Source organism: Hippocampus zosterae, chromosome 16 (genome assembly GCF_025434085.1).
Source record: "Hippocampus zosterae strain Florida chromosome 16, ASM2543408v3, whole genome shotgun sequence".
NCBI lineage: Eukaryota > Metazoa > Chordata > Actinopteri > Syngnathiformes > Syngnathidae > Hippocampus > Hippocampus zosterae.
The window spans coordinates 11,787,426-11,812,276 of record NC_067466.1 but is presented as its reverse complement, the minus strand read 5'-3'; the positions used below and the strand labels follow the sequence as shown (position 1 = coordinate 11,812,276).

The 24,851-nt window shown below is 41.7% G+C and overlaps 2 protein-coding genes across 6 annotated transcripts; both read left to right on the top strand.

The window, feature by feature from the left end:
* Positions 1-1,061: 1,061 nt before the first annotated feature.
* On the top strand, positions 1,062-18,552 carry LOC127587911 (rap1 GTPase-activating protein 2-like). 4 transcript variants are annotated; one of them, XM_052046383.1, is made up of 24 exons: positions 1,062-1,315; positions 4,371-4,406; positions 9,303-9,387; positions 9,572-9,607; positions 10,460-10,507; positions 11,284-11,316; positions 11,508-11,750; positions 12,013-12,116; positions 12,409-12,487; positions 12,613-12,666; positions 12,748-12,831; positions 13,066-13,166; positions 13,634-13,763; positions 14,586-14,741; positions 14,833-14,904; positions 15,109-15,195; positions 15,332-15,478; positions 15,734-15,838; positions 15,948-16,039; positions 16,127-16,231; positions 16,608-16,695; positions 16,985-17,051; positions 17,197-17,267; positions 17,353-18,552. In XM_052046383.1, the coding sequence occupies exons 1-24, from the start codon at positions 1,269-1,271 to the stop codon at positions 17,359-17,361; spliced, it is 2,079 nt and encodes a 692-aa protein (XP_051902343.1). In that variant the 5' UTR covers positions 1,062-1,268; the 3' UTR covers positions 17,362-18,552. The 4 variants fall into 4 exon arrangements, with proteins under 4 accessions (XP_051902343.1, XP_051902342.1, XP_051902344.1 ...); XM_052046382.1 differs by having other exon boundaries at positions 1,063-1,315; positions 17,350-18,552; XM_052046384.1 differs by lacking the exon at positions 10,460-10,507 and having other exon boundaries at positions 1,063-1,315; positions 17,350-18,552.
* Positions 18,553-19,136: 584 nt separating this feature from the next.
* On the top strand, positions 19,137-24,705 carry ncbp3 (nuclear cap binding subunit 3). Of its 2 annotated transcripts, none has more exons than XM_052047531.1 (13): positions 19,137-19,361; positions 20,332-20,397; positions 20,484-20,589; positions 20,667-20,792; positions 21,047-21,175; positions 21,246-21,370; positions 21,544-21,652; positions 21,738-21,837; positions 22,238-22,344; positions 22,470-22,785; positions 23,061-23,212; positions 23,715-23,897; positions 24,215-24,705. In XM_052047531.1, the coding sequence occupies exons 1-13, from the start codon at positions 19,179-19,181 to the stop codon at positions 24,517-24,519; spliced, it is 2,007 nt and encodes a 668-aa protein (XP_051903491.1). In that variant the 5' UTR covers positions 19,137-19,178; the 3' UTR covers positions 24,520-24,705. The 2 variants fall into 2 exon arrangements, with proteins under 2 accessions (XP_051903491.1, XP_051903492.1); XM_052047532.1 differs by having other exon boundaries at positions 19,138-19,361; positions 23,064-23,212.
* The last annotated feature ends 146 nt before the right edge of the window (positions 24,706-24,851 follow it).

The window sequence follows — 24,851 nt, the reverse complement described above, 5'->3', positions numbered from 1 at the left end:
CAGAGAACACAAGAATCGCCATTCTTTTGGTTCAGTTTAATACTGTATGTAATGCATTGCCTTTTGTTGTACAGCAGTGTCAGAAAAACAAATGTCATTTGTTCTTGAGTTCTTGGCAGTTTAAACACAAATGATCCAGTGGCACTTTGAATGGTGGCAAGTATGTCTCATTTACCTGAGGTGGAATGTAAGTGGTTGATTGAGAAGGCAGACAAGGCAACTTTATTTTTCATATTTCATATGCAAGGCAACTCGATGTGCTTCACACAACCAAAAGCACAATACTTAAAGCATTATAGTACTGAACAGAACAGTGGAATACATTTGCAAAGCAAATAGAACAAAAGCTTATTAAAATTACATCGACAACATATAAACGCATTTCCAAACAATGTATTTGCAGACATCTAAACGCATGAAAATAAATAAACTGAAAGAGAGTATAGTGGATTTGATTTTGAAAATGCTTAAATGCTGAACACAGCCTCAACCAAGGTTGAACTTAATAAGGGGAATGCCAGATTCTGCAATTACATTATTTCAGTTCCCATCTCGATCCACCACCCCCACTCCAAAAAAAAAAATCACTCGAGTTACAAGGTTACAGGTCACTTATATTTTGGAAAAGGTTTTGAAATGATTTGTCTTGATGTGATTTTTTTTCAATCACAAAAACCTGACATTTGAATAGGGGTGTGTAGACTTTTCATTGAGCTTTGACCACATCTTGTGGCATATTAGGGCAGTTCAGAAAGACCCAAAAATGTGCATTGAGTTGTTGTTTTTTTAAATCTGAGGATAGATTCCACTCAAAAAAATGTAAATAGGTAAATTTGTGAATAGTGCACAGGACCTCTGTACCTCGTGCAAGACGACTGAACCACACTTTATATCAAAAACTTGACTTCTTTATTTTTGGCTGAAAAGTTTCCACAGCATCTCTGCTGCTATTCTGCTTTGTCAGGGCGGGTCGAAAGAGAGGAAATGCTTCCACTTGTCTCTTTGTGTCTCTCCCTCCCTCCCCCTCCCTCCTTCTCCCTCTCTCTGTTTTTCTCTCTCTCTCTCCAGGCTGCGTGCAGTGAATTGAAGTGAAAGAAAGAAACATTAACAGCGGGAGGAGACTCTGCAGGAGGGGAAAAGGAGGTGGTGTGAAGGACGGTGTCTCGCATAGTATTTATAGCTGGCGGGATGAGGAGATAAGACGAGAGAAGGTAGGGAGGTAGCAGCCAGACACAATACGAGAAAAAGGAAGAGAAGAGGACAAAGAGATGATGCTGAGGAGGAAGAGGAGTGTGTCGTTTGGAGGCTTCGGCTGGTGAGTGAAGCATTTCGCGCCCCGTTTTGTTGATCATTTCTATCACTCATGTCTGGGTCTTTGAGTTCATTTCCAAGCTGAGTTGTGCTGCAGTGACATCACTGTGACATCACAACACCAGCATGGCAGCGGCTACTCTTGAGATGGGTATGCCTCACATCCATCCCAAGTGCATGTAGCTCATTTGTAGTGTTTCACAAACTTGGGCTCAGAACCCAAAATATGTCATAGATCTGATTTTGATTTCATCAATTTCTTGGATTAAGAGCGTTTTCTGTTCCATGTTTGTTTTGTTCCTTATCATTAATTCACACACATGGGGATTAACTCATTTATTAAGCCACCTGTCATAAAGACAGCATCCAGTGTCTTGAAGCGCTCCAATGAGGAATCTTTTTGATTTCAGTGAGTTGCCCACATTTTATTGGTGTGAATAGAAATGAGGAAATTAGAAATAAATTATATGGAAGCCCATATTGACCATTAAAAAACAAAAATAGGAAATCAAATAGGGCAATTTACATTATTTTACCATATTTTGGCATGTACATAGACAATGCCTTCATAATGCTTACTTTTTGATAACATTATAGCCCAAGCTTTGTTTTTAGTGGTTTAAATACAATAGGAAAACTTTCAAGGTATCTCATCATTATCATATACTATCTCATAAATACAGTATATTCATATTCATATATTTACACACGCACAGCTGGCATCGGGCGGAATACGCATATCTCCACATTCATCACTTTTCAAGAGACGCCAAATATCACGCTACAATAATTTATCATGACATTTAGGCAAGTAGGACATTTAAGTAGAAGGATGCACTGGTGACTTCCTCATCTCAGATAATTCATTGAAAAAAAATGGTGGTTACACCACAACAAAAAATGTCAACGTCTCAATAACTCATCATGTGCCCTTGAGCATCAATTACAGTTTGACAACGATGTCTCATGCTGTTCACAAGTCGCCTACACCAGTCTCCAACAGCCGTTCCATGATAATACGACCTCCATGAGCTGGAGCATTGTCGTCCGTGATGATGAAATTAGGTCAGTGTTGCTCATGTAGGAGCATAAGAACTGGATTAATAATGTTATTCTGGTAGTCTGTGTTTGTCACGAGCATTCACAAAGCGCAGGGCACGTAACGACTAGACACACCTGCGCACACTGTAAAACTACCACCACCAAAAGCTCATCTGGTGACAACAGTGTCTGATGCATAGCGATCTCCTTGACATCTCCAACATTGTTGGAAACCATCATTTCTGTTTAAATTTACACCTTCAAAGAACAATTTGTGTGTTTACTAAAGTGCTCTATTGACAGCTTTGCACATGGAAAAAAAACCAGCTGCGGTTAATCAGCAACTTCCAGTGTTCTTTTGTGATGAGAATGAAGGAATGTTGCTTCACATTTTTCCAATACAAAGTCCTCCTTTGGGATGGCTGAGAGAGGTTGTTTGAATGCTAACTGACGAATGTCACTCAAAAGAGAGCACATTTGGATTTGGATTATTTTACACTGTGTCAAAATTTAATTTGAATCCATGTCCAACTTTGACGAAATAGCAGTCCACATAATACTCAGATACCCTTCGCTCTGTAAACAAGCTGACGTTAGCCACGGCTTCTATATTGTTAATATGACTGACTTATTTGTAATGGAATGCTACTATACCACTAAATGTAAATGAGAGCAAACTATAATTACAATATAATGTCCTACATTTTAATCTTTGTCAATTACTTTTATACTCGAGCTGTTGGGGACAAATGATTTTTAATTTTTTTTAATCTAGGTACCACTGCGCATCTCTTTGCCAAAAGACGAAAGTTTGAACAGTCATCTGGGAGTTGTGGTTCTGTTCTGAAAATATATTTCATAATCCTCACTCTGGTCACAAGCTTTGCTTCTGTCCTCAAAGTGTCAGTAATAAATGTGAACCCACAGAGATATACCTTCTTCCACATATCGTATTTTACATAATTAAAACAGAACTCTTGCTTTCCATTAGACAGACTTTTTCGATAAATATTTTAAAATCGGATTTGAAAACACGTTTTTATTTCTTGGCTTTCATTTTTTTTAATCCTCGAATCTGTCCTTTTATATTTTACTTTATGTTAACTGTTTTGTAAAGCGCTTTATTACAGCTGCCGCTGTTGTGAAAGCGCTATATAAATCAGCATGTATTGTATTGTATTGCTTTGGCTGCTTCTGCTCGTCCCGTTTTATGTAGGAACCTTTTATTTTGCTGTACAGCACTTTGTTTGAGGGCCGTTGTTTTTAAAGTGCTTTGTAAATAAATGTGATCTAGTGCAATTGATAATTCCCCAAAAACTCCAGCAGCTCCTGAAACAAAGCAAAAATTCTGACATTAAGTGTACAGCTCCAATAGCAGCATAAAGTGCCATTGTCACTTGACTACATTTCGGAGAATAAACAGCAAAGTGCGGAAATTGTTATGCAAGCCTTCGAGCAGACCTCCTTCCCCTGTATTCCTCCTTCTGCCCATGCGACCCTACCAGTTTCTCCGCATATGCTCTTTTCCCTACACACTATGAAAATGCCAAGCTGTTTCCTCTCAGTGCACCTCGTCCCTTACACTTGGGCAGGGGTAATAGAGTTGCATTCTTGAATAATTCAGGAGAGGCTTCGGGGAAAATGCTCACATGAAATAGTCCATCTGCAACAACAGTCCAGCTCAATTTTAAAATATTCTACACTGCTTTATAAAGAATATGACTTTCTTCTTCTTCTTCTTGGTCCCCCCCCCCCCCATCCCCTCCGAGCTTTTAACCTCTACATCGTGATGTGATTTAACGGCGAGCAGCACTTTAATAAATAGTGCTTTTTTATTGCCATTCCCCTCCGCAATCACACCTCTGTGTGTCGACTCTGCTGCTAAGGTTAATCGAGTATGTGTGGATCTTAATATGTCCTTCACTCCTCGGACCTGCCTTAATGCACATCGCCCTCGCAGCTTTGTCCGAGTGTTTGAGTGCAATTCACCGTAACTACATGTCTGTTTCTCTCTGCAGGATTGACAAGTCTTCCGTCAGTGCCCTGAGAGCTCGGTGAGTTAATATTATCGAACAAGAAATACTGTAAACACAGCATACTGTACATTGAAGTGTTTTTGTCTTTTTCTTTTGCCTGTCATGCACCCATAAAAAGTCATTTGCAGCAATAAAACACATCTGCTTGCAGTCAGGTATCAATCTTTTTTTCCCTTTTTTTGAGGTATTTGCGATTCATCCTCCAAACACAGGGGTCTTTTCTTCTCCATTTAATTCACTGCATTTTTTAAATCTTAACTTTCTTAAAACTCATTCACTCCCAAATACTTTTTTAAATGTCTTTTCAGACTTGGTCTAGAATTGGCTGGTACTGAATGAGTTTTAATGGCAAACCTGGTGATTTATCGTGGTTTTGTAGTTGAAGCCGAGAAGTGTTTTTCATTCAAAAATATGTGGTAATGATGATAAAAGACGAATACTGTGGACCACCATGGGGGATCAGTATAAATAAACTCAGACATATAGATTGACAGTTATCTTACACATTTAAGATCGTGATGCAAGAGAGGGTGGGAAAAACCGGGCTTGTGGGCCATATCAGCCCCAAAAATATCTGCCATGTTTTTGTCCATTTTTGGGTGTAGGTTGAATGTCATATATTTTTGTCACATGTTGTGTTTTTTGTTTGTTTGTTCAAATGCTGACTTTTACTGGCATTTAAAGAGCTAAAACATACCTGATGAATCTGTGATACCCTAATAACAAACATTACTGCATTAAATTAAATTAAAATAATACATTAAAATTTCTCCTACATTTAGTATTACCCCTGCAGGTATCAAGATTTATTTGCTCTCCCGCAAGCACTTAGCATTTTTTTCAAACCGCTATCAGCTAGTAAATGATGGATGTGATGTCATAAATTGTCACCAGTCACTTAAAGGAAGCAACAGACAGAGTAGGAGTGAGAGCAGGCAAGTGAGAGAGAGAAAGAAAGAGCGAGAGAGCAAGAGAGAGAGCATTAAAGAGCGAGAGATGCTGCATCTCATCAGAGTGGGATGCTCAGTTACCGACGGCAACGGAACAATGCTGCATGACCACTGGTGAGTCTGGCATTTGTCCTTATCTCCCATCTGTGCGTGTGAGTGTTCTTTCTTAAATTTGACAGAAGCGCAACACAAACGAGTTCATGATTGAATGCTTTCAGTTTGTGCGTGTGTCTGCATTAGTGTGGTGTATTTACGTATGTGTATGAGTGTGTATTAAAAAAACATTAAAAGCACTCATCAGTCACATGCTGCATCATCTTAACGCCTCAGGGGCATAAAAATGACATTTCATCATCCTACAACGGCAATATATGAGACTGTTAAGATAAAACGTATAAACTTGAGCGTGTGCTCTGAGTGTGTGTATTGCTAAAGGGCAGACCGTCTGCTCAACTACAAAGCTGTGAGTTTTCTCCCTGCTGGTGTTGTTATTTTGGATTTTATGTATTTGATTTTTTTTTCCTATGATTATTGTTCATGTCGTTGTTGACCAAAATAAATCATTTTGCACCCAATGAGAACAAACAACATCCTGAAATATAAACATCAAAGGCATGTCTGCAGAGGACGCCCCTGCAGGTGGAGCAGATTTACTATGTGTTCGTGTACGTGCGTGCATGCATGTGTGTGTGTGTGTGTGTGTGTGTGTGTGTGCGTGTGGTGTGGCTGTGCTCCAAAAGTGACATAAGTCTGCGTGCACGTGTGCATGCACATGTGATGCTAGACTAATTTGAGGCGCAAAATGCATCTTAATGAGCAACAACATTGGACAAAAAGGTCTTTTTTATTTTCGCAGGTAAAATTTAATGTGATGGGGACGGGGGGTAGGGCATTTTAGCACTATATGCAACTATCCTTGGATGTATGGCATATTATATATATATCACAATGTCGTATAATGTAAAAATGCTAATAATTCATCCTGCTGTATTAGAACTAAAAATGTCAGGTTTGCACAGTTGGCTGGGAATCAATTGGCATGAGAGTGAGACATTCAGGTACAAAGAGACGCCTGATCCATTGGGTACACCTGGACAATGAGATCCAATACAAAGGTTGGATACGTAAATGGTCTTGTGGGTTCAGTTCTGGACATGTTGCTGTTTATGATATTGAAAGAAAGGTCATCATCTACGTGAAGTGGCCTACGGGACTATTTTGATATCACGTTCATGTGTTAACTCAGTAAGACATGACAGGATCAGCTGTGACACGCCGCTTTTCTCAGTGTTGATGAGAGATGACTTTAACATAAATCTATACGTCATATGTAGAAGCCACCTCTGAGGAGAGATTGGTCTACAATTCCTTCAAAAAAAGCAGTTCAGATATTTGACAGAGCAAAATTTCAATAACTGATTAATTAAAAAAACACACACACCCACACACGCAAAACCCAATAAAATAACTTATTTCCGGTGTGTTGACTCTTGCAGCAGTAAAGATATGAATCATAATCATAACTTTTGGCTGTTTTACAAATCTTGATCCTTTAATATTTGTTTAACTTTACAACAAAGAGGAAAAATGGCAAATATTAGCAGATTTTTTTTTGTTGCCAATTTCATTTGGGGGTGTCGAGATGAAATGTTTGTCTGTCATTATATTTTTCTTGCTGTAACGTGTTAGTATCTAAAAACAAAAACCATAAGCAAAAAATAATAATAATAAAATAAAAATCTGCCAATTTTCAAAGGGCTTATTTCGACGGATGAAACCGGGCCCTACTGATCACCCACATTCATTGCTGCGTTGATGACCACCATTATCTTTGTAACTGCGGAATTGCTAATGCAACGCTTATACTGGGTCTCAATAAATTGTGTCATGTCTAATGAAGAGTCTGGTGTTTGAATAGACCTTCCATAACTCAACTGTCACCTTAGCCAAGGCCATCCTGTCAAAATAACATTCTAGGGAAATATCAACCTGTCCGTCCTCTTTTTTTTATTACGCACGCACACGCACACGCACACGCACACACATAGCCCTTCACCATGTATGACCTTTTCTCTCTCAGCAGGCCTCATGTCTCCACTGTCGCATCCCGGTGACCTTTTTTGTTTCTTCATCTCCTCATTTCCACCTACATGATAAAAATTAATAGGTTTCTGTCTAACTGTGTTACATATTATAATTTATATTCCACAATCGATATACAACATTAGATTTTTGGGGAACATTGTCTTTTATCAGGTGCGCCGTTTCTTAATGTAGTGTCTTTTTTTTTTTTTAATCGTACTTCATATGCATTGTGTCCCTTGCCTGAACCCTCTCAAGGCGGTTGACCTCTCTCTGCCCGACTACCAGCTGCTCCACTTTTCCTTGAAAATCGCGGCAGCTTTTCAATGTAGTATCAGGATTTCAAAGAAGGGTCCCAATTTACAGTTTAACAGGCGTTATAAAATTTAGTCAAAAATTGTTCAACTGTCAGAAATTGTGACCTAGCAATTAGGATTTAAAAGGAGGGTTTTCAAGCAGAGTTTCAAAGGAGTGTTAGGGTTTTAAATGGCAGGGAATTATGAATAGTTCCAAAAGCCTTCTAGAACATCTGAACTTTGTTTGGAGTGAATTACAGACACTTTTAATGGTGGCGGGTGTGTGCTAACTCCCATTCAACATGAGTTTGAATGTGATTCGTTAATTATGAACACAGTCAGATACTCAGTTTTATAAGGGTGCGCACACAAGTGTTTATTATTATAGGAATAAAAATGGAAATGATTCTTCTTTTTTGGTGTTGACTGAGGGTGGGCAAAACTCAATGGGTGCAATACAGCAGCTAACTGATATTCCACTGTAAGCAAACTAAGGTTAATTTATGGAGGTGGGATGTTGTGAAGTTTTCTGGAGTAGTTTTCTGGTGTCGTTTGTTGTTGCGTAGAAAACATCAATCCATCCATATTCTAATCCGCTTATCCTCAAAAGCGGCGCAGGTGTACTGGAGCCGAACTCAGCTGTCTTTGGACCATTGGCGCGGGACACCCTGAACTGCTTGTCAGCCAATCGCAGGGCACACAAAGATGAACAACCATTCGCGGTCACACTTACACTTAAGAACAATTTAGAGTGTTCCATTAGTCTGCCATGCAAGTGTTTGGAATGTGGGAGTATCCGGAGAACATGCAAACTCCACACAGGAAAGCCTGAGCCGGAATTGAACCCTTCGCATCTACTGTGAGGCCGGCGTGGTAACCAGTCGACTACCGTGCCAGCCGCGTAGAAATCAATCACTGTTTAAATAAAATAAACTGTGATCAAAATTTGATTGGTCACATTCAGACGAATGACCCAAACAAATCGGTTTTAATCCCGGGGAAATGCAAGAAGGAGGGGGCTAACCTGACAGCCTGAGGAAATGGATGGTCCTTCTGGCTGGTTGGACTAGTTGATTATGCTTTGTGTGTGTGTGTGTGTGTGTTTGTGTGTGTGTGTGTGTGTGCTATGAAGTCATCCACGTTTGACTCTCTGGAGGCTTTGGGCAGATTGAAGCTCTATCTTTAGAGACACACTCATCGCTCCTTTGTGACCAGTGTAACGATGATGTGGAACTCTCGGCTAAATCAGAAGAAATCACAACGTACATGCGCACGCAATGGAAATATGGATTGTGTACCTCGTATACTGGCTCCCGTATTAAAGTCGACTTTTGCACTTGTTCGGATTACTTTGGCATGCTTAGACCATTTTTGATTCACTTGTGACTAGTGTTTACATCTAAATGCACCAATTTTTATTTTGTGCAAAGCTATATTTACATGTTTGTCTATCTCTCCTTTCTATATACAAATGCATTAATTCATGTATTTTTTGTTGGATTTTTAAATTCACTTTGTATATGTAATGTGTAGTATGTAATTAATAGGATAACCTAAACTAACTAAATTGCTGATGACTGTTCCAGCAAACAGGAGCTCCAGGCTAACTCCAATGCTGCTGACTCCGATTGTCCACCCTCACCTCCCCGCACGGCACCCCCCACTACCAAGGTAAAAGGTTCCCTCATGTCCCATAATTACAAATGTACACTAAATAAAACAAGGCGAGAGTTGAACAGCGTGAGGTTCATCTTTATCTGCAGTATAAGTTACCATGGTTACCGACCCAAAGATGACCATTTACATTAAAATAAAATAATGACACCAATATCGATTCCATTCTGTGTTTCCGCAGTCAGCTCATTTCTTTGACATGATGGACAAGATGGAGGTAAGTGCTGTAATCTTGGCCACGTGACACAATTGCCTGGCCCTTTATTGCTTAGCAGAATTTGCATTTTTCTGAAATCAAATATTCATGCCATTCGATTTCAAAGTTAAATGTATAACATGAAATTAACGTGCTGTCCAAGTTTTGGGAAGTACAGTTTGTGGTATATTCACAGATTAATGTATTATTATAGGCAACAGACAAGTTTTTTGCTATTATAGTGGCATCTAAGTGCTAAGGGACTATGTTGAAGTGAATTACCGGTAGTTTAATTTAAACAAAAGTAGTGCTCTGCCACCATCTTGTGGCATATACAGGCAATTCCAATCATTTGTTCAATTACTCGCCATTTTTCGCGTTTCGCAGGAGGGTTCAATTATTTCTTTTCTCCAATCCCATGACGGAAAAATCCACTGCACCATCTAGTGGTCTGGAATCCCCACTGCGCCACAAAAACTTAACAAAATAAAAGCCAACTGTGAGGATAAAGCGGTTCGGAAAATGGATGAATGTAAGTTTTAAGACCAAAACGCAGTCCTGTCATGGCATCACCTAAAGCACATACTAAAATATCCATCCAATCGCATTGCTCTTAATTTGAAGGTAGGCCTATTTGTATTTGTATATCTAATCGTAAGCCCCGACATATTAATTGCTTTTCGGCCTTTGGCTAAGGGACATCATCTTTAAACACCCTCCCCTCTTCTTTTGTTGTTCAGTTGTTAGAGTTGAACAAGGTCAAAAAAGGCTGTCCATTTTTATTGTTCAACCTTCATTTGCTCACCATTGTGATTGGAAAGCAATGGGCGGCAGTGAGGTTTGACTAAAAAAAAGCTGTCGTCTGTGATGCAGCAGGTTCCGGAAGCTGCTGAGATGAAGGCCGTCCATCCGAGGCAGAAGGCACGTCTGTCAGTCTCTCTGTCCTGAAGTCCAACGCCCTATTTTCATTTGCCCATTCCTCGCCATTTTTGTCGATAGTGTCATCAACAATACTATGTTTGTTTTTAGGACAAACACAGTGGATAGACGTGTTTCATTCTGTCTCATCTCATCACGTGACTTTTAAGAAGTCAGCTATTATTTGAGCCACTAAGAACTAGTGTGGACATTTTTTGTCATTTTTAAGTGAGCAACGAAGCATATCTTTCAGGGGCATACCAGTCAAAGTTTCTTTCCAATTTTGCCATATGATGGGAGGGTATTATTGCTCTGAGCACATTACCAAGATAGCTGAACACATGAAACCGGGCTTCACCCGATCCAAAAACATCACAGAAAATATGCTTCAGAGATTGCTACCAGACTTGGTGGCTGCCAAGGCATCCAAATGTTAGTATAAGTGCATGTTATTTTTATCATCTTTGAAGAAATATTGATGGATGTTTGGAATTAACTTAAATCTGTTGGAAAAACACAATTTCAGTAAAAACAAAAACAAACCAAAAAATGTATCCAGAACTAGTCAATGCCATATAAATCAAGACATAAATACCCCAGATTTTATGAGTGCCATATGACGTTCTCCTGCAAAATGACAAAAACTGAGTTTGTTACAGCTGCCGCTGTTGTGAAAGCGCTATATAAATCAGCATGTATTGTATTGTATTGTATTGTTTGTAGTTCTCAGGGACTCTTTTATGTGGATGATTAAATGTGACAATTCTCTCTTCAAACAGGCTGACTACATCCCTTATCCCAGGATAGAGGAGGTAAGAACAGGACAGACAGGCCAACAGTGTGCAAACTTCAGTATTTTAGGAGTCTTGATAATGTGATGGATGAAAGAATGTAGCGGCCCACGTGTGGCCCCTTGCCATACTTTACCCACCGCTGTTACAGTCAAATGCAAATTTAGCTGTAGCTCACTCACATGTGTGTGTGTGTGTGTGCGCGCGCGCAGGTGTTGGAGAAGGGAGGACCATACCCACAGATCATCCTCCCCCAGTTTGGAGGTTACTGGATCGAGGACCCTGAGGAACCTCCCCCACCTTTACCTCCCCCTGCCTCCCAAGTGGCCACCGCGGATGACGAGCAAGAAGGAGGAAGAAGAGGAAGAGTGGCCCAGGATAATGCAGACTGCAGATATCGCCTGGAGGAGACCAACGAGGCCGCAAGGGCGTACAGGAAGTACTTCTTGGGGAAGGTGAGCTGCAGCATGAGGTGTGTGCAGTGTGCAGTTCGAGCTGCAGGAAGTAATACATATTGTGTGTATACAGGATATAAGTATTTACAACGCTACAAATAGGTGAAAATACATCAGTTATAAGATAAAGATGTTTTAATTTACTCTAGAGTTAAAATGATATGAAACCACTTTCAACTACAATTTTTAAACCCTTTGAAGCCCCCAAAAATGGTCCCGTACTTTTTTTGACAATGAATGTCTCTCTGTCTCTCTTTTTAAGGAACATTTAAACTTCTCGTGTCCATCCAGCAGTGTAGGAAATGTGCTGTTGTCTGTCAGGCATGAAGAGGAGAATCAGCAGGAACACCTTCATGTCATCGTCAGGTACATTCAGCAATCAATCATCGGTCCTATCGTGGGTGTACTCAAAACTATGTATACAAATGTATGCACATGGCTTTTACACTGACTGGGGTCTCCAATATCCACTAAACTTCATCTCAGAGGTGTATGACGGGCCTGAGATGAAGTTGTTCACTTTTTGAGGGAAAACTAAAGAATCTAGCGCAGCCTTTGATTGATTAAAATTACTTTTATCCGGAGAATATATGGAACTTATCTTATGGCACTTAATGGTGACTAGTGAACGCATGATTGTGTTTTTATGCACCTTCAGATCCCGGGTGAAGACAATCTATCAGAGACTGTCAGTGACGGAGTTGCCTGATATTCCAAGCGTACAAGAGTTGGCTAAGGTTCACACACAGACACACACTCACACACACACACATGCGCACACACACAAGGATACAAACAGCCGTTCTGATGCTTTTGTTTTTTTGTCACTTATGTCTCCATGTGTTTTTGATTTATCCTGCAGCTGATGTGTGACGACGCAGCTGGTCTCCGTTTCAGTCCCGTCCTCTACCCGAAGGTGAAGATTGGTCAACACTATCGGTTATTGATTGACAGGGCTGAGGAGCTGATTCTTTTTGTATCGTGTGGGTCTCTCAAGGCGTCTCAGCTAATTGTCAACTATGACGAACATGAGGTCAACAGCACGTTCAAGTTTGGAGTCATTTTCCAATGCTTTGGACAGGTAAAAAAAAAATTGCAAGACTTAATGCATTACTTTCTGTTCACTCGGTTCGGACACATTATTCCCCTCGTTTTGACTAGAGTTTCTCATTAAGTCCTGTCTTCCTGCACAATCTGGCTGTTCGACCTTTGGCTGGATTTTCAGAGACTGCTTGACACAATAATCAATCATTATAGCAGCACTATTGATAGATAGCTAGAAAGTACTTTAATTGCTTGTGTGTATGTCGGTTAGGTTTCTGAGGAGGAGCTGTTCAGGAACAATGAGGAAACACCGGCGTTCCAAGAGTTCCTGCAGCTGCTTGGTGACACTGTGGAGCTGCAGGACTTTAAAGGGTCCGTTAACTTCATCTTTGACTGTTTAATACAGACTAAATATACCGTACATCATCATGATGTAGGCAATGGACTTTTCCGCCTTCTGACGGCACATCTCCAGACTTGATTTAAGAAAAGCTGAGCAAATTACACTTAACCAGACTTTTCGAAAAAGCAAGAAGAAAAGAGTTTTTTAAATCAAAAAGTACCAAAGATTTCAACCTTTTTAATAGTGACACTGATTTTGTGTAACGGACGGTTACGGCAGCAAGCGCCAGATGCTCGTGCCAGTCGTGGCAGCAATGCTCTCAGTGGCAGCCGAGGAGAAAAACTTGAGCAAAGCCACCACTGGCGAATGTAACCACACTCCTGTCAGCTAACTAATTTGTGATAACACTGTAACTTAGCCCAATTGTTACATAACAGTCCAAGCATTTCAAAAGGCACTTTATGTACCCTTTTAAGTCAGACTGCTCCTGTCACAGGTTTCGGGGGGGTCTGGATGTGTCTCATGGCCAGACCGGTTCTCAGTCCGTGTACACGGTCTATAGACAGCAGGAGGTCATGTTCCACGTCTCTACCAAGCTGCCCTTCACTGAGGGAGACACCCAGCAGGTAGACATCCTTTAACAACTGATTTACACTCACCTGGCAGAGTAACATGAGGTAATATCATCACAACTGAGTACCGTTAGCAATAAATCAAATCGGCTTAGTAGAGGTGGTGTTAGTCACATATTGTGTGTGCAAGTCTTGAGTAAGTCTTAAGTTTCCAACAAGTCAAATCAAATGCTCAAGACAAAGTTATTCTAGGTCAGTCACAACATATGATGACATATTAGCCACCTTGCCTTAAGTCTTAGAACGTGCGATAGTTAGCTATAGCAACGCATTCACAAGATCATTGTCCTTAACGATCGCAAACCAGTTTCTGTATTGTCTGTTTGAGCTGAGATAATTTTTGACTAGCTATCAACGAGCTAAACATTGAACGCTGCGTAGCAGTTTTTGTGAATTTTACTGTGACAGATGATGTTAGTTGTGGTAGTTGAGGTGTCACCTATCTTTGAATTGCAAACTTCGCATCTTTTTCACGATTTTATCCAAATTATAATCCTTGAAGTTAAATTGAATAATCTTTTGCTCCCCCACCCTGATTGTTATTTTATGGTGCTACTCATGGGTAGCCGGAAACGTTTTGCTTTTCTTTCAAAGACAAAATAAAGGGCTCACAGATTTTCAACTGTAAATGGGCAAGCCTTAAGTCATGCTTTTCAAGTCAAACTTAGGTTGTGTTTTTAATAAGTCTTAGCCAAGCAAGTCTCAAGTTCTAAAATTGGTGAATTTAATCTTAGTCCAGTCTAGTCATGTAACTCGAATCCCCCACTTCTGCAACCCGGTGCAGTAGTTAGTTGACTGTGTTTGATCGGCCTTCAGCTCCAGAGGAAACGTCACATAGGGAACGACATCGTCGCCGTGGTTTTCCAGGAGGAGGCGACCCCCTTCGTGCCGGACATGATCGCCTCCAACTTTTTACACGCCTTCGTCCTAGTGCAGGTGGAGGAGTCCTGTTCGGAGAACACCACCTACAAGGTACAGCCGAGTTCTGCATCATTGTGCTTGTGTACATTTTTTTTCCATGACGTAAAATTGAATTTAGTCTTTGATAATATGTGATTGACAGGTGTCTGTTACAGCACGAGAGGATGTACCGCCATTTGGCCCACCTCTTCCAAACCCATCTGTTTTTAAGAAGGTGAGGACATGATCATTTTGGTACTCGTTGGTAATTTTATGTGGGGCCGCATGTTTTCCTCAGAGTTCTGAGGAAATATGTGCACCGAATTTAAAAATGGTACACCGACACTCAGGTACTCCGGCTTCCTCCTACATTCCTCAAGCATGCATGCTGTTGCACGTATGGATAATGTTAGCTGCTATAACGTCGGCTGTCATTCAGGGTCCAGAGTTTCGGGAGTTTCTGCTCACAAAACTCATTAATGCCGAGCTGGCCTGTTACAAGAGCATCCGCTTTGCCCGACTGGAGGTAATTCCGTCTTTGTAATATGATAAAATCAATCATGAAAGCAGTCTGGTCAGTTTCTCACATCCGCTGTGTTCCGCTGGGATTATTTTCTAAACCCTCACTTGATTTCAATGTATTCAATGTTTTGTTGTCTTAGGAGCGGACCAGGGCTGCCCTGCTGGACACCCTCCACGACGAGCTACAGAGGCGCTCTCAGAGAATGCTGGGGTTGACGTCCACTCTTGATGAGGAGGCACGGGCTGAAAATGGACATACCCACGGAGGTTTGCTGGAATCCATCAAGGTAGCTCAAAATGTTGGAATTGTTACCTGTTCTCTTTTAACGTTACGCTAAATTTATAATGCGGTATATGCTCCAGTAGTAGCCTATACTCTCGTTACAGTTGCCAGCTTTATTGAGGCAAGGAACATTGTCATTGAAAAAAAAAAATCCTGCCGCATGCTATCAAATGTCAAACGCCGCAAAGCAAAGTTGCTTGTGAAGTCTATCTAGGTTACTGGTCTTTTAATGTTTAACTTCCACATCTGTCTGTTTCAGAGGGCAATGCGAGGGCGAAGCGTGTCAATGGAGACAATGTCAAGGGGTGGCGGGGGGCTCCCCACCAGTTTGAGTGGCGGGGGTTTGGCACACATCAGCGCTGAGGTGAGCACAGGTTGTATTTTCTTTCGTGTTGTGGTGGTTTCTTGAATTGCTGCTTGCTGTATTGAGAATAGCTATGTCATGATGTGTGTTTAATATATGTTTTCCCCAGTGTAATGTAAAATCTCCGGTGAAACGACGATCAGGTCTGTTCCCTCGGTTGTTGAGTATCGACAGTCAAACAGACAAGCACAGCCAGAGAGGGTAACTGCTGAGTTTGAAAGTGTTTCCATGCATAAGCCTACAAAAATATCACTAAAGTCTTTCCTGTGTATACTTTGGTTGAGTCAGTTTCCTCAGTGACCAGAAGAGCTTCGATGGGTGCCAGCCAATGTTGGAGGTGAAGTCAGAGCTGCCGTCCAATCCCAGCTCTCCAGAGGCGGGGCAACGAGACAGGTGTGTGTATGTTTCCCAACACCAATTAGCAGCATTTTCCCAAATTTCAAGGGTTCTGAAGTGTTTTATTAACATGCCCGTGACACGCTTTTCATGTAATTGCACAAAGGATCAAGAATTTATTTAGCAACTCTGACGTGGCGACCCTTGATGTGGATCAAATTCAAATTGGTGAAATCCAGTGAGGGACCAGCTTCTATCTGGGTCTCGCACTGTTCAAAACGAGTAAAGAAAAAAAAAACATTTTCATTTTTGGAGGCAGCACTACACACTCACAACAACCCATTAAGAAGGTGGTTTTCCATAATGTGCCAGCTGTCTGTTTCCTGTTTACGTGATTGTTTTTCGTGATGTTTTTTTTCACCTTAATTTGCAGAAATTGCATGAAAAAGGATAGCAGTAAAATTTCCAGATCCACTTCTAGCACGTGCAGCTTCAGCCTCCCCACAGATGATACTCACCTGGTAAGACACACAATTGCGCACACACACACACACACAGTTAAAAAGGACTATTATTCCCACTTTTTAAGCTGTTCCTTTTAAGATGTACTTTCTTCTAATGAATTTCACAGCGCAGTAGCCAGCATGACGAATAAATTGAGTGATTGACACAAAAACTATTGCCATTTCACTGTCTGGGCTTCTTAAATCTATTCCCATCTGCTACAGTTTGAAATGGAAGACCTAGCTTTTGAATGTACAAGGGCAGCACGCGATTCATGAATAACTTTTTTCTCCTCTTTGTATGCAGGTCGTCCATGCTGTGACAGTAGAGGGTCAAGGATCAAGTCCGCTCACCGTCTGTCGAAGCCCCACAGGTTGACAGCTTGACAAACTAACAAGATATTCAGCTTTCTCTCCCATTTATTGTGCATCCTTGCATTTGATCTCTTACAGCTACTTTATATTTCTTCCTGTTTACATGTGACTATGCTCTTGGTTTGTATCTTTGCCACCTTTCAGAGATGAAAAACAAAAACTCACCGCGATCCAACCTCAAGTTTCGTTTTGACAAGCTGAGCCACTCTGCTGCAGTAAGTCTAATTTATATGATCATTTGTTGCTTGCTTGAGTTTTATTTCATTAATGCTATCACCCACTAGTCTGTATCGTTAGCAGGGACACTAGACTGCAAAGACAAGGAAAAGGTACGGTATGTGTTGAATCAGCTACAACTGCAACCACCGTCACTGAAGAGGGCTACGAAATGGCATTGAGACGTTTGCTACGTGGCCTCAATCATTCCCAACTGCTCTCTTCATCACTTATGATTATGATGGGTTCGCACATTGTGATTCATCCCCATGAGAATGGCGAATGAATGTGTTGGATTCGTTGAAATAACCCTAATGATGTCACAGCACCACCACTGGCTTGGAGGTGAGTAACTGTTTACAAAAGGGTCAGGCTCACGCAAGGACACTATTCACCTGAGTCCAGGGAAATGTACGGGCATTAAATACCAAGATGAGCTAATTCCATCATTCTGCTCTTCTTTTAAAGTCTTTCCTGTTCGTTTTCCAGATGTATGGTACAATAATGCCCAAATACTGCAGTATCAGCACCTTAAAATCTGATTTGATCAGTTCAACTGAAAATCTGTTGGAACACTTTAGTCGACGGTAGTAGTAACGCCGCCATAGATGGTTTCAGTCAAGTGAAAAATCAGGGATAGGACCGAATGCGGGTGAATACTGAAAAATGTATTTTTGTGTGGAATAGAAGCAACTAAAATTGACATGCCGCACTTTCCCCTGCAATATAATTACACATTTTTGTTGCTCAGAAATTAAATGTACTTATACCTCCTGGAACAAGACTTGTAATCAGAATTTTGAACATTTCTACATCTCGCTACACTTGCATTAAACATGGACCCTTTATTTTAAATCAGCTTGTTTGACACTATGTTGTAACTTGTGCAAAAAAACCTACAAATGGAATTGCCATTTGAAGCAAAAAACTACCGTAATTGGTTTGGTGCAGTATGTTTGTTTTAAAGGAAAGCTGGTTCCCGTAGGCAGATATGTGCTTTTTAAAATGAAACGACATAACTAATTATTTATTACAAAATATTTTTTGTTACCCCGGTTCGATAACCGCTGGTCTAAACATCAAAAATGTACACAACTATGTCTTTGCACTGAAAGCACAATGTTCCTCATGTATTATGTTCCTGCATTCTCTCCCAAGCATTTCTGTGTACAAAGAGGATGAGCAAATGTAGCATGTTTGTTTGTCTCGTGTCCCTTCATCTGGCTTGAGATTGTTATAATTTGTGTTCCTTTCAATAAAAATGTTCATGTTTGTTTCCATGAACTCCTCTTGTTTTGTGTTGAGAGGGAAGAAATTTCATCTGTGCTGTATGTTTTACATACTGTACATTTGACAATAAAATGTATCCAATCCAATCAAATTAATCCAAAAATCACTGTAAAGACGTAAAATGTACAATAGCTACAGTTCAAGGAAACATACAGCATTTCAATAAAGTTCCATTGAAAATTGTTTTTTATTGTGACATTCAGTGCCAATTAATACAATGCAATATTAATTGTAAGATGCTCATATTCACACATTGAAGGTCATTTGATAAACATTATTTCATAACGGTTTATCTAACTGTTAGTTAGGGGATCCGTATGTTAGCCCTTGTGAATCAGTACCCAAAAAGTAACTCTCATTTCCAATAAAAGTTGGTGACTTCTGATCTAGAATTGTTCAATCGTCAAAAAACACTGAAAAACTAAATGTTTTTCCAAAAATGTGGGTAACAAAGCATACATCTTTGCGCGCATTAGGGAAAAAAAAATTAAGTATAATCGCGATTTACACTCCATACCTGACGGTGGCGGTAAAGCATCAATAATTTGTTTGCAAACCCTAAAACAACAAATAGAAGAAGAACAGCCAAGAGCAGCAAGTCGTTTGTTCGCAGCAGTGTCATGGCGGCGACGCGCAGCTTGCGGGTTTCGGTGAAATCAGACAGCGGCTCTGACCACTCCGAGTCCGAGTCGGACTCCGAGTCCGACAGAGGTGCCCGTGAGCCCGAACCTATGGAGGTGGAGGAAGGGGAGCTGGCGACTGAAGACATCTCCAGCAACCGGTCCCTGAATGATTTGCTGCCGGTAGGTTGTCCCGTTTTGGGCCTCACCAGACACGGCGCTGCCGTCTTCTGCGTTCTGGAGAACTGTGGAAGGATAGCCGCCGTGTGGTAACACCAACCCACTCTCGACCCGGGGAACACTTGGTGGCTGTGGTGAACATCATTTCACTGCATCCATAGTGGCTTTTTAAGACACTTTCAGACGCGACTGGCGGAATACAGGCACGCATTTCTGACACTTGTTGCCTGTTAGCATTATTCTGTGGCGTTGCCTCCAAACTCGTATCGGGAAAATGCACCTCAAACGTTCTTCGCATGTTGAAGAGCTCAACGTGTTAAATTTCCCAACATCGTTAGACAATTTCGTTGTGTCGTCTAACTTCGATTCATTCGGCTTATTCACAATCAGTATTTGGTTTCTTTTTCACGGGTTTTAAATTGTTCCTTTTGGGTCGTTGCTTTCCTCTTGTCGTTTGCCCTTTGGATTAAACAACTGAATGTATCTACATCAGCTGTGCAGTTAGTGACTGAAAATCTGTTTGATTTGTGTGTCGATGCATTTTCATTGGGACTCTTGAGTTGAGTGGTTTGTGCACCCTGGGCTGTCCACATGAGGATGAGTTGGATTTTTCTTTTTAATGACAGAAGTCTTTCAAAGATGCTCCCTCAAATTCACATGTCCACACTTTTGTGGTATCATACAATGTCAGTTTCACACCCTTTATAATGAGCCCAGGTGGCACTTTGGAAAAGTAGTAGTGGTATTTATTTTTATTCCTCTGATTAGACCTGCAATGTTACACTTTAGTTGTCCACTCATTCAGTCAGCTGCCGATTACAATCTAAGTCTTGGTGGAGGCCAGTCATTGTTTCTACTGCGCTGTTTGGGTTCACTATTCTCGCTCTTATTGATCTGAAGATGAATTTCTCATCCAGTTCACATCCATAAAGTTTCACTTTTTGAAACAAGTGATGATTTGCTTTGTTCGCAGGACACAAGCAGGCGCTACGAGAACAAAGCTGGAGCGTTCATCACCGGGATTGACGTCAATTCAAAGGTTGAGCGGGAAAAGAAAAAAAGCGGGCTCCACACGCTTTCTGTGCGGTTAAGCGTTGGTTGACACACTGATCGTGTTTCCACCAGGAGGCCATCGAGAGGAAAGAGAAGCGAGCGAGGCGTTTCCACTTCCACGGGGAGGTGAATGCCACTCAGCGCAACATATTCCTGGATAAAGATGCAGTAAAGAAAGGCAAGAGAAACATAGCCTGCAAAAAGGATAACTTTTGTGGTTGTAATGACTATTGCGTATACTGTACATCTCTTCAGCCATCCCCAAAGTGCGCATGGAGGCTGTCCACATCATGGGTGTCGATGACATGAGCACTCAGGACGTCTTTGGCTACTTTAAGGAATATCCCCCCGCGCACATTGAGTGGATTGACGACACTTCTTGTGAGCATGCTCCCCTTTCTTGACCACTGTTGTTCCTCCAGTCCATTTTTTCCCTTTAGAATAGTTTCCGAGTGTCTTAATAAAATCTCTCAGACGGGCTCTTGTCAAAATATCCAAAAGATTAAGAATTGTAACACACCCTATTTAATCTCACTCTTGATGGTGAATCGGGCACAACAGGAATCAAGTCTTTTTATGCAAATCATAAGAAAATCTTTTTTTTTCTTTGAATAAAAACCAGTTGTTTTCCCCAGGCAATGTGGTTTGGCTGGACGACAACACGGCCATCCGAGCCTTCATCAACACCAGCCGCATGCCAGACCCACACACTGCTGTTGTGACAGATTCGGAGAGCACCACCCAGCTGGGCAAGCACAGAAAAAGTCAGTCAAAGAAACAAATGAGTCCCCAACAGCGTCTGGGTAAATGTCTTGACGGGTGGTTTAATTGCAGGTCGTCTGAGTCAGGGGTCAGATGACGATGATGACGAAGAAGAGGGCGAGGTGGATGAGGAGGTGAAGAAGACCAGCGAGGAGAGCGCGAAACACAGTGATGGGGAAGAGGAGCACACGACAAAGGTGAAATTTAGACAGTTTTCATAAATTCTAAATGTTGTACAGCCCCTCAGTGATTGGTCAAGAAGTCAATGATGAATTAGTTTGCACAGCAAACAAGAATACTGTTCATCAAACTTAAAATGAGGAGCACTGACTAATGGTGCCCATTAATATTTTTGTTGATTTGATGTCAGGGGTACGACCTTTCGCGGGCCGAGAGAGAGTCTCTTCTGAGGAATGAGCCACGTCCTGCCATCAAAGCCTTCAAAGGAAACAAGCTCCTTCTTCGCTTTGCCACTGAAGGTCTCCCCTACAACTACATCGGCACTACCACATAAGCAAGAATGGTCGCCTAAACTTAAAATGATCTTTTTATGTTCTAATTCAGATGACAAGAAGGAGCTGGGTGTCGCCCGGCGCAGTCGGTACTACATGAAGTACGGAAACCCGAACTATGGAGGCATGAAGGGGATTCTCAGCAACTCCTGGTGGGTCAAAAGCTCTCATTCTCCCTTTGAAATAAATTCCACTAGTGCCTTGCAGCAATTGGCGAAAAGACTTGCTTAACTGACTGCTCGTCAAAAGTTTAAACTTGCCTGAATTAATGGTTCAAATGTACCACAGACTATCATCCCAAAACAATTTTGAGTGTAATTATCCCTAAAAGAACTTGAAAAAAATAATTCCAAAAACACTTGAAGTGCACGTGAACACATGGCGATGATTCTCATAACTTCCATCACCTTTGAAAATTATAGATTAGTCTCAATTCCCAACAAGAGTTTAAAAAAACAGTAGCTATAACAACAATAGGTGGAGGAACTGGATTATTAGAGATTTGTATTACTAATAGTGTGATTTCTGTGCTCTCTGTGTTGGTTTCCTCAGGAAGAGGAGGTTTCATAACCGACGGATGCACCGAGATGTCAAAAGCAAGAAGCCTCTGATTGGAGACAGCATGGGACACACGCCACCATACACACACCGACACTCTGGTAAAAAAAAAATAGTAATGAAAAAAAAACTTGCACACAAAGAGTACTTTTTGGTCAGAACTCATCTATATAAAGAACTACAACCCAGAAAGACATTATGACTGACAAACCTTTCACCACTCCAGCTGACCTGGTCAACCTGCCAGAGGAGCCCATCAAGGAGGAGGAGGAAGAAGACGAGGAGGACAACGGTGATGAAGACATGGACTCGGATGACCGGGTGGTGGAATTCAAAGAAAAAGGAGACAAGGGCGTTTCATCCTCACGGCCTCCACTGGCGGGGCCCCGAAGGAGGCTCGAACGCTCGCCATCTCCATGGTCTGAATCGGACGAGATGGACTACGACCTGGAGCTGAAGATGATCTCCACTCCCTCGCCAAAGAAGAGCAAGAAGATGACAATGTACGCGGATGAGCTGGAGGCGCAGCTGAAGAGCATCAGGTCTGAACTGCAGCATCATGTTTTGCCGTTAGGTGAATTACACTCAATGTTGCCACAGTTACTTTGACAAACTAATCTGATTACCGATTACTCATCTATAAGCAATTTAATTAGTGAATACTTGATTGTTAAATAGCTAAACACTGTTTGTGACCACTGAAACTATTGCTGAACGTCATTGTGACCGTTCGCGAACTTGAACAAACCCTGACGAGAAATCAACATTCGGACCATGCGCAAACACTTGCTGTGCTGATCCAGTGTCTCGCCCCAAGCAGAAACAGGGTGGGAGAGTCGGCATCACAAAGCCGGGCCAAGTCACCATCACCCAGCAAGGTGACTGACGTGCGGCAGCTACTCGAGGAGAAAAGACAGGGGCTATCTCATCACAGGCAACAATCCCATGTAGTCAACAGCGGGAAGACAGGTGAGCCCCATGCGTGGTTTACAGTCAAAAAGGGATCAAGCCATGCTTGCGAATCGCCAAAATCTGTGAGGATTGGCACATTGCAATTAGGTTTACAACTGCCTGCACATGCCGCAAGATAGCGGCTAAGCATTAGTTTTGTCTCAAAGAAACTCCTCCCATCAACTCAACATAGTTCCTTCGTGCCAAGATAACACTAAAATGATATTTTTCTTCACTACTTTTACAGGAATTAATGACAGATATGTTTTTTAAAAAAGCAAATAAATGAATTTGCCAATGTCAATGAATAAGAATTAATGTTACTGCTTTGATCAGCAAAGTGAGACAGTGGTTTTCTTTTCTCTCTGTGCTAAGATAGTAAATAGTCTGAAAGACATGTCTGTATTGGTTACTTTCTTCATCATTACACGGGCAAACTGAAATTGCCACAACCTTCTGGAACTTCTCCTTAGTGAGAAACAAGACACTCACAGACATTTGACTGTTGATGTTTTTACAGATGTCCGACAGCGGCTTGGGAAGAGGCGATACTCAGCCGAAAGGGGACGCTCTCAATCGCCTGTCTCACCAAGAGACACCCCTACCCCCGCCAGAGAACCAATCAGTGACGTGCATCGCCGACTCGGCGTTGTCAGTCGAGAAAGAGGCAGCTCTTCGAAGTCATCCAAAGACAGAAAGACAAGTGAGTGCGTCATATATTTCAATCCATTTTTCTGTAGCACTTGTCCTCATTCGGATCATGGGTGAGCTTTTGCCTGTTCCAGCTGACTTTGGGGACAAGAGATGGATAGGTTGAAATGGTTGCCAGCCAAGCGCAGGTCACACATAGACAAACACCCATCCGCGCTCATACTCGCACCTCGGGACAATTTAGATTGTTGCATGAATAGTTTTTGGAATGTGGGAGGAAACCAGAGTACCCAGAGGAAAGCCACGCTGGCACGGGCAGAACATGCAAACTCAAGTGACATTATTTTTAATTCTGACTCCTGTGTGCAGGCAGCCTCTGGAGTCGACTGGGCGACAAAGAGGAAAAGACGGGAAGTCGGGAGCGCGGGCCGACTGGCGGGTCATCAGGACTGTTCTCGTCCTCACGGCGCAGCGGGAGACGCAAAGGTAACACAGTGGAGGAGGAGGGTGAGGGTGAGGAAGAGGATGACTCTGCGCTGCAGAAGGTGTGGGGCGCCATGATTAAGCAGAAACAGGAGCGTCTCAGCCACAAGATGAAGAAGAGCCGGCTAGACAATCTGCCGTCGCTACAGATCGAGATCAGCCGAGACAGCAGCGAGGACTCGGATGTTTGAGACGAATATACTTTTTCCACAATCGTCGGAATTTCATTTTTGACACATAGTCAGTCGTGTTCATGGATGGATTATTGAGAGGATCTACTTGGCATATGCTTTGGACTCTGCGATTGCACTTGCAACTGCCCCCCTTTGGCTCAACTGTGTCACATCCTTTCTTTTAATACAAAACATCCAAAAGTTGGTCTGGGTGACATTCAACTTTACTTTTATATTTTGAATTCAATTTCGTTTTTGAAGAACTTGTACAGGTAACATGGAACAATGCCCCTTTTAAGACAGGACCATTCGCCCGCGATGTTTGATCAAAGGATGTTTACTCGACAAAC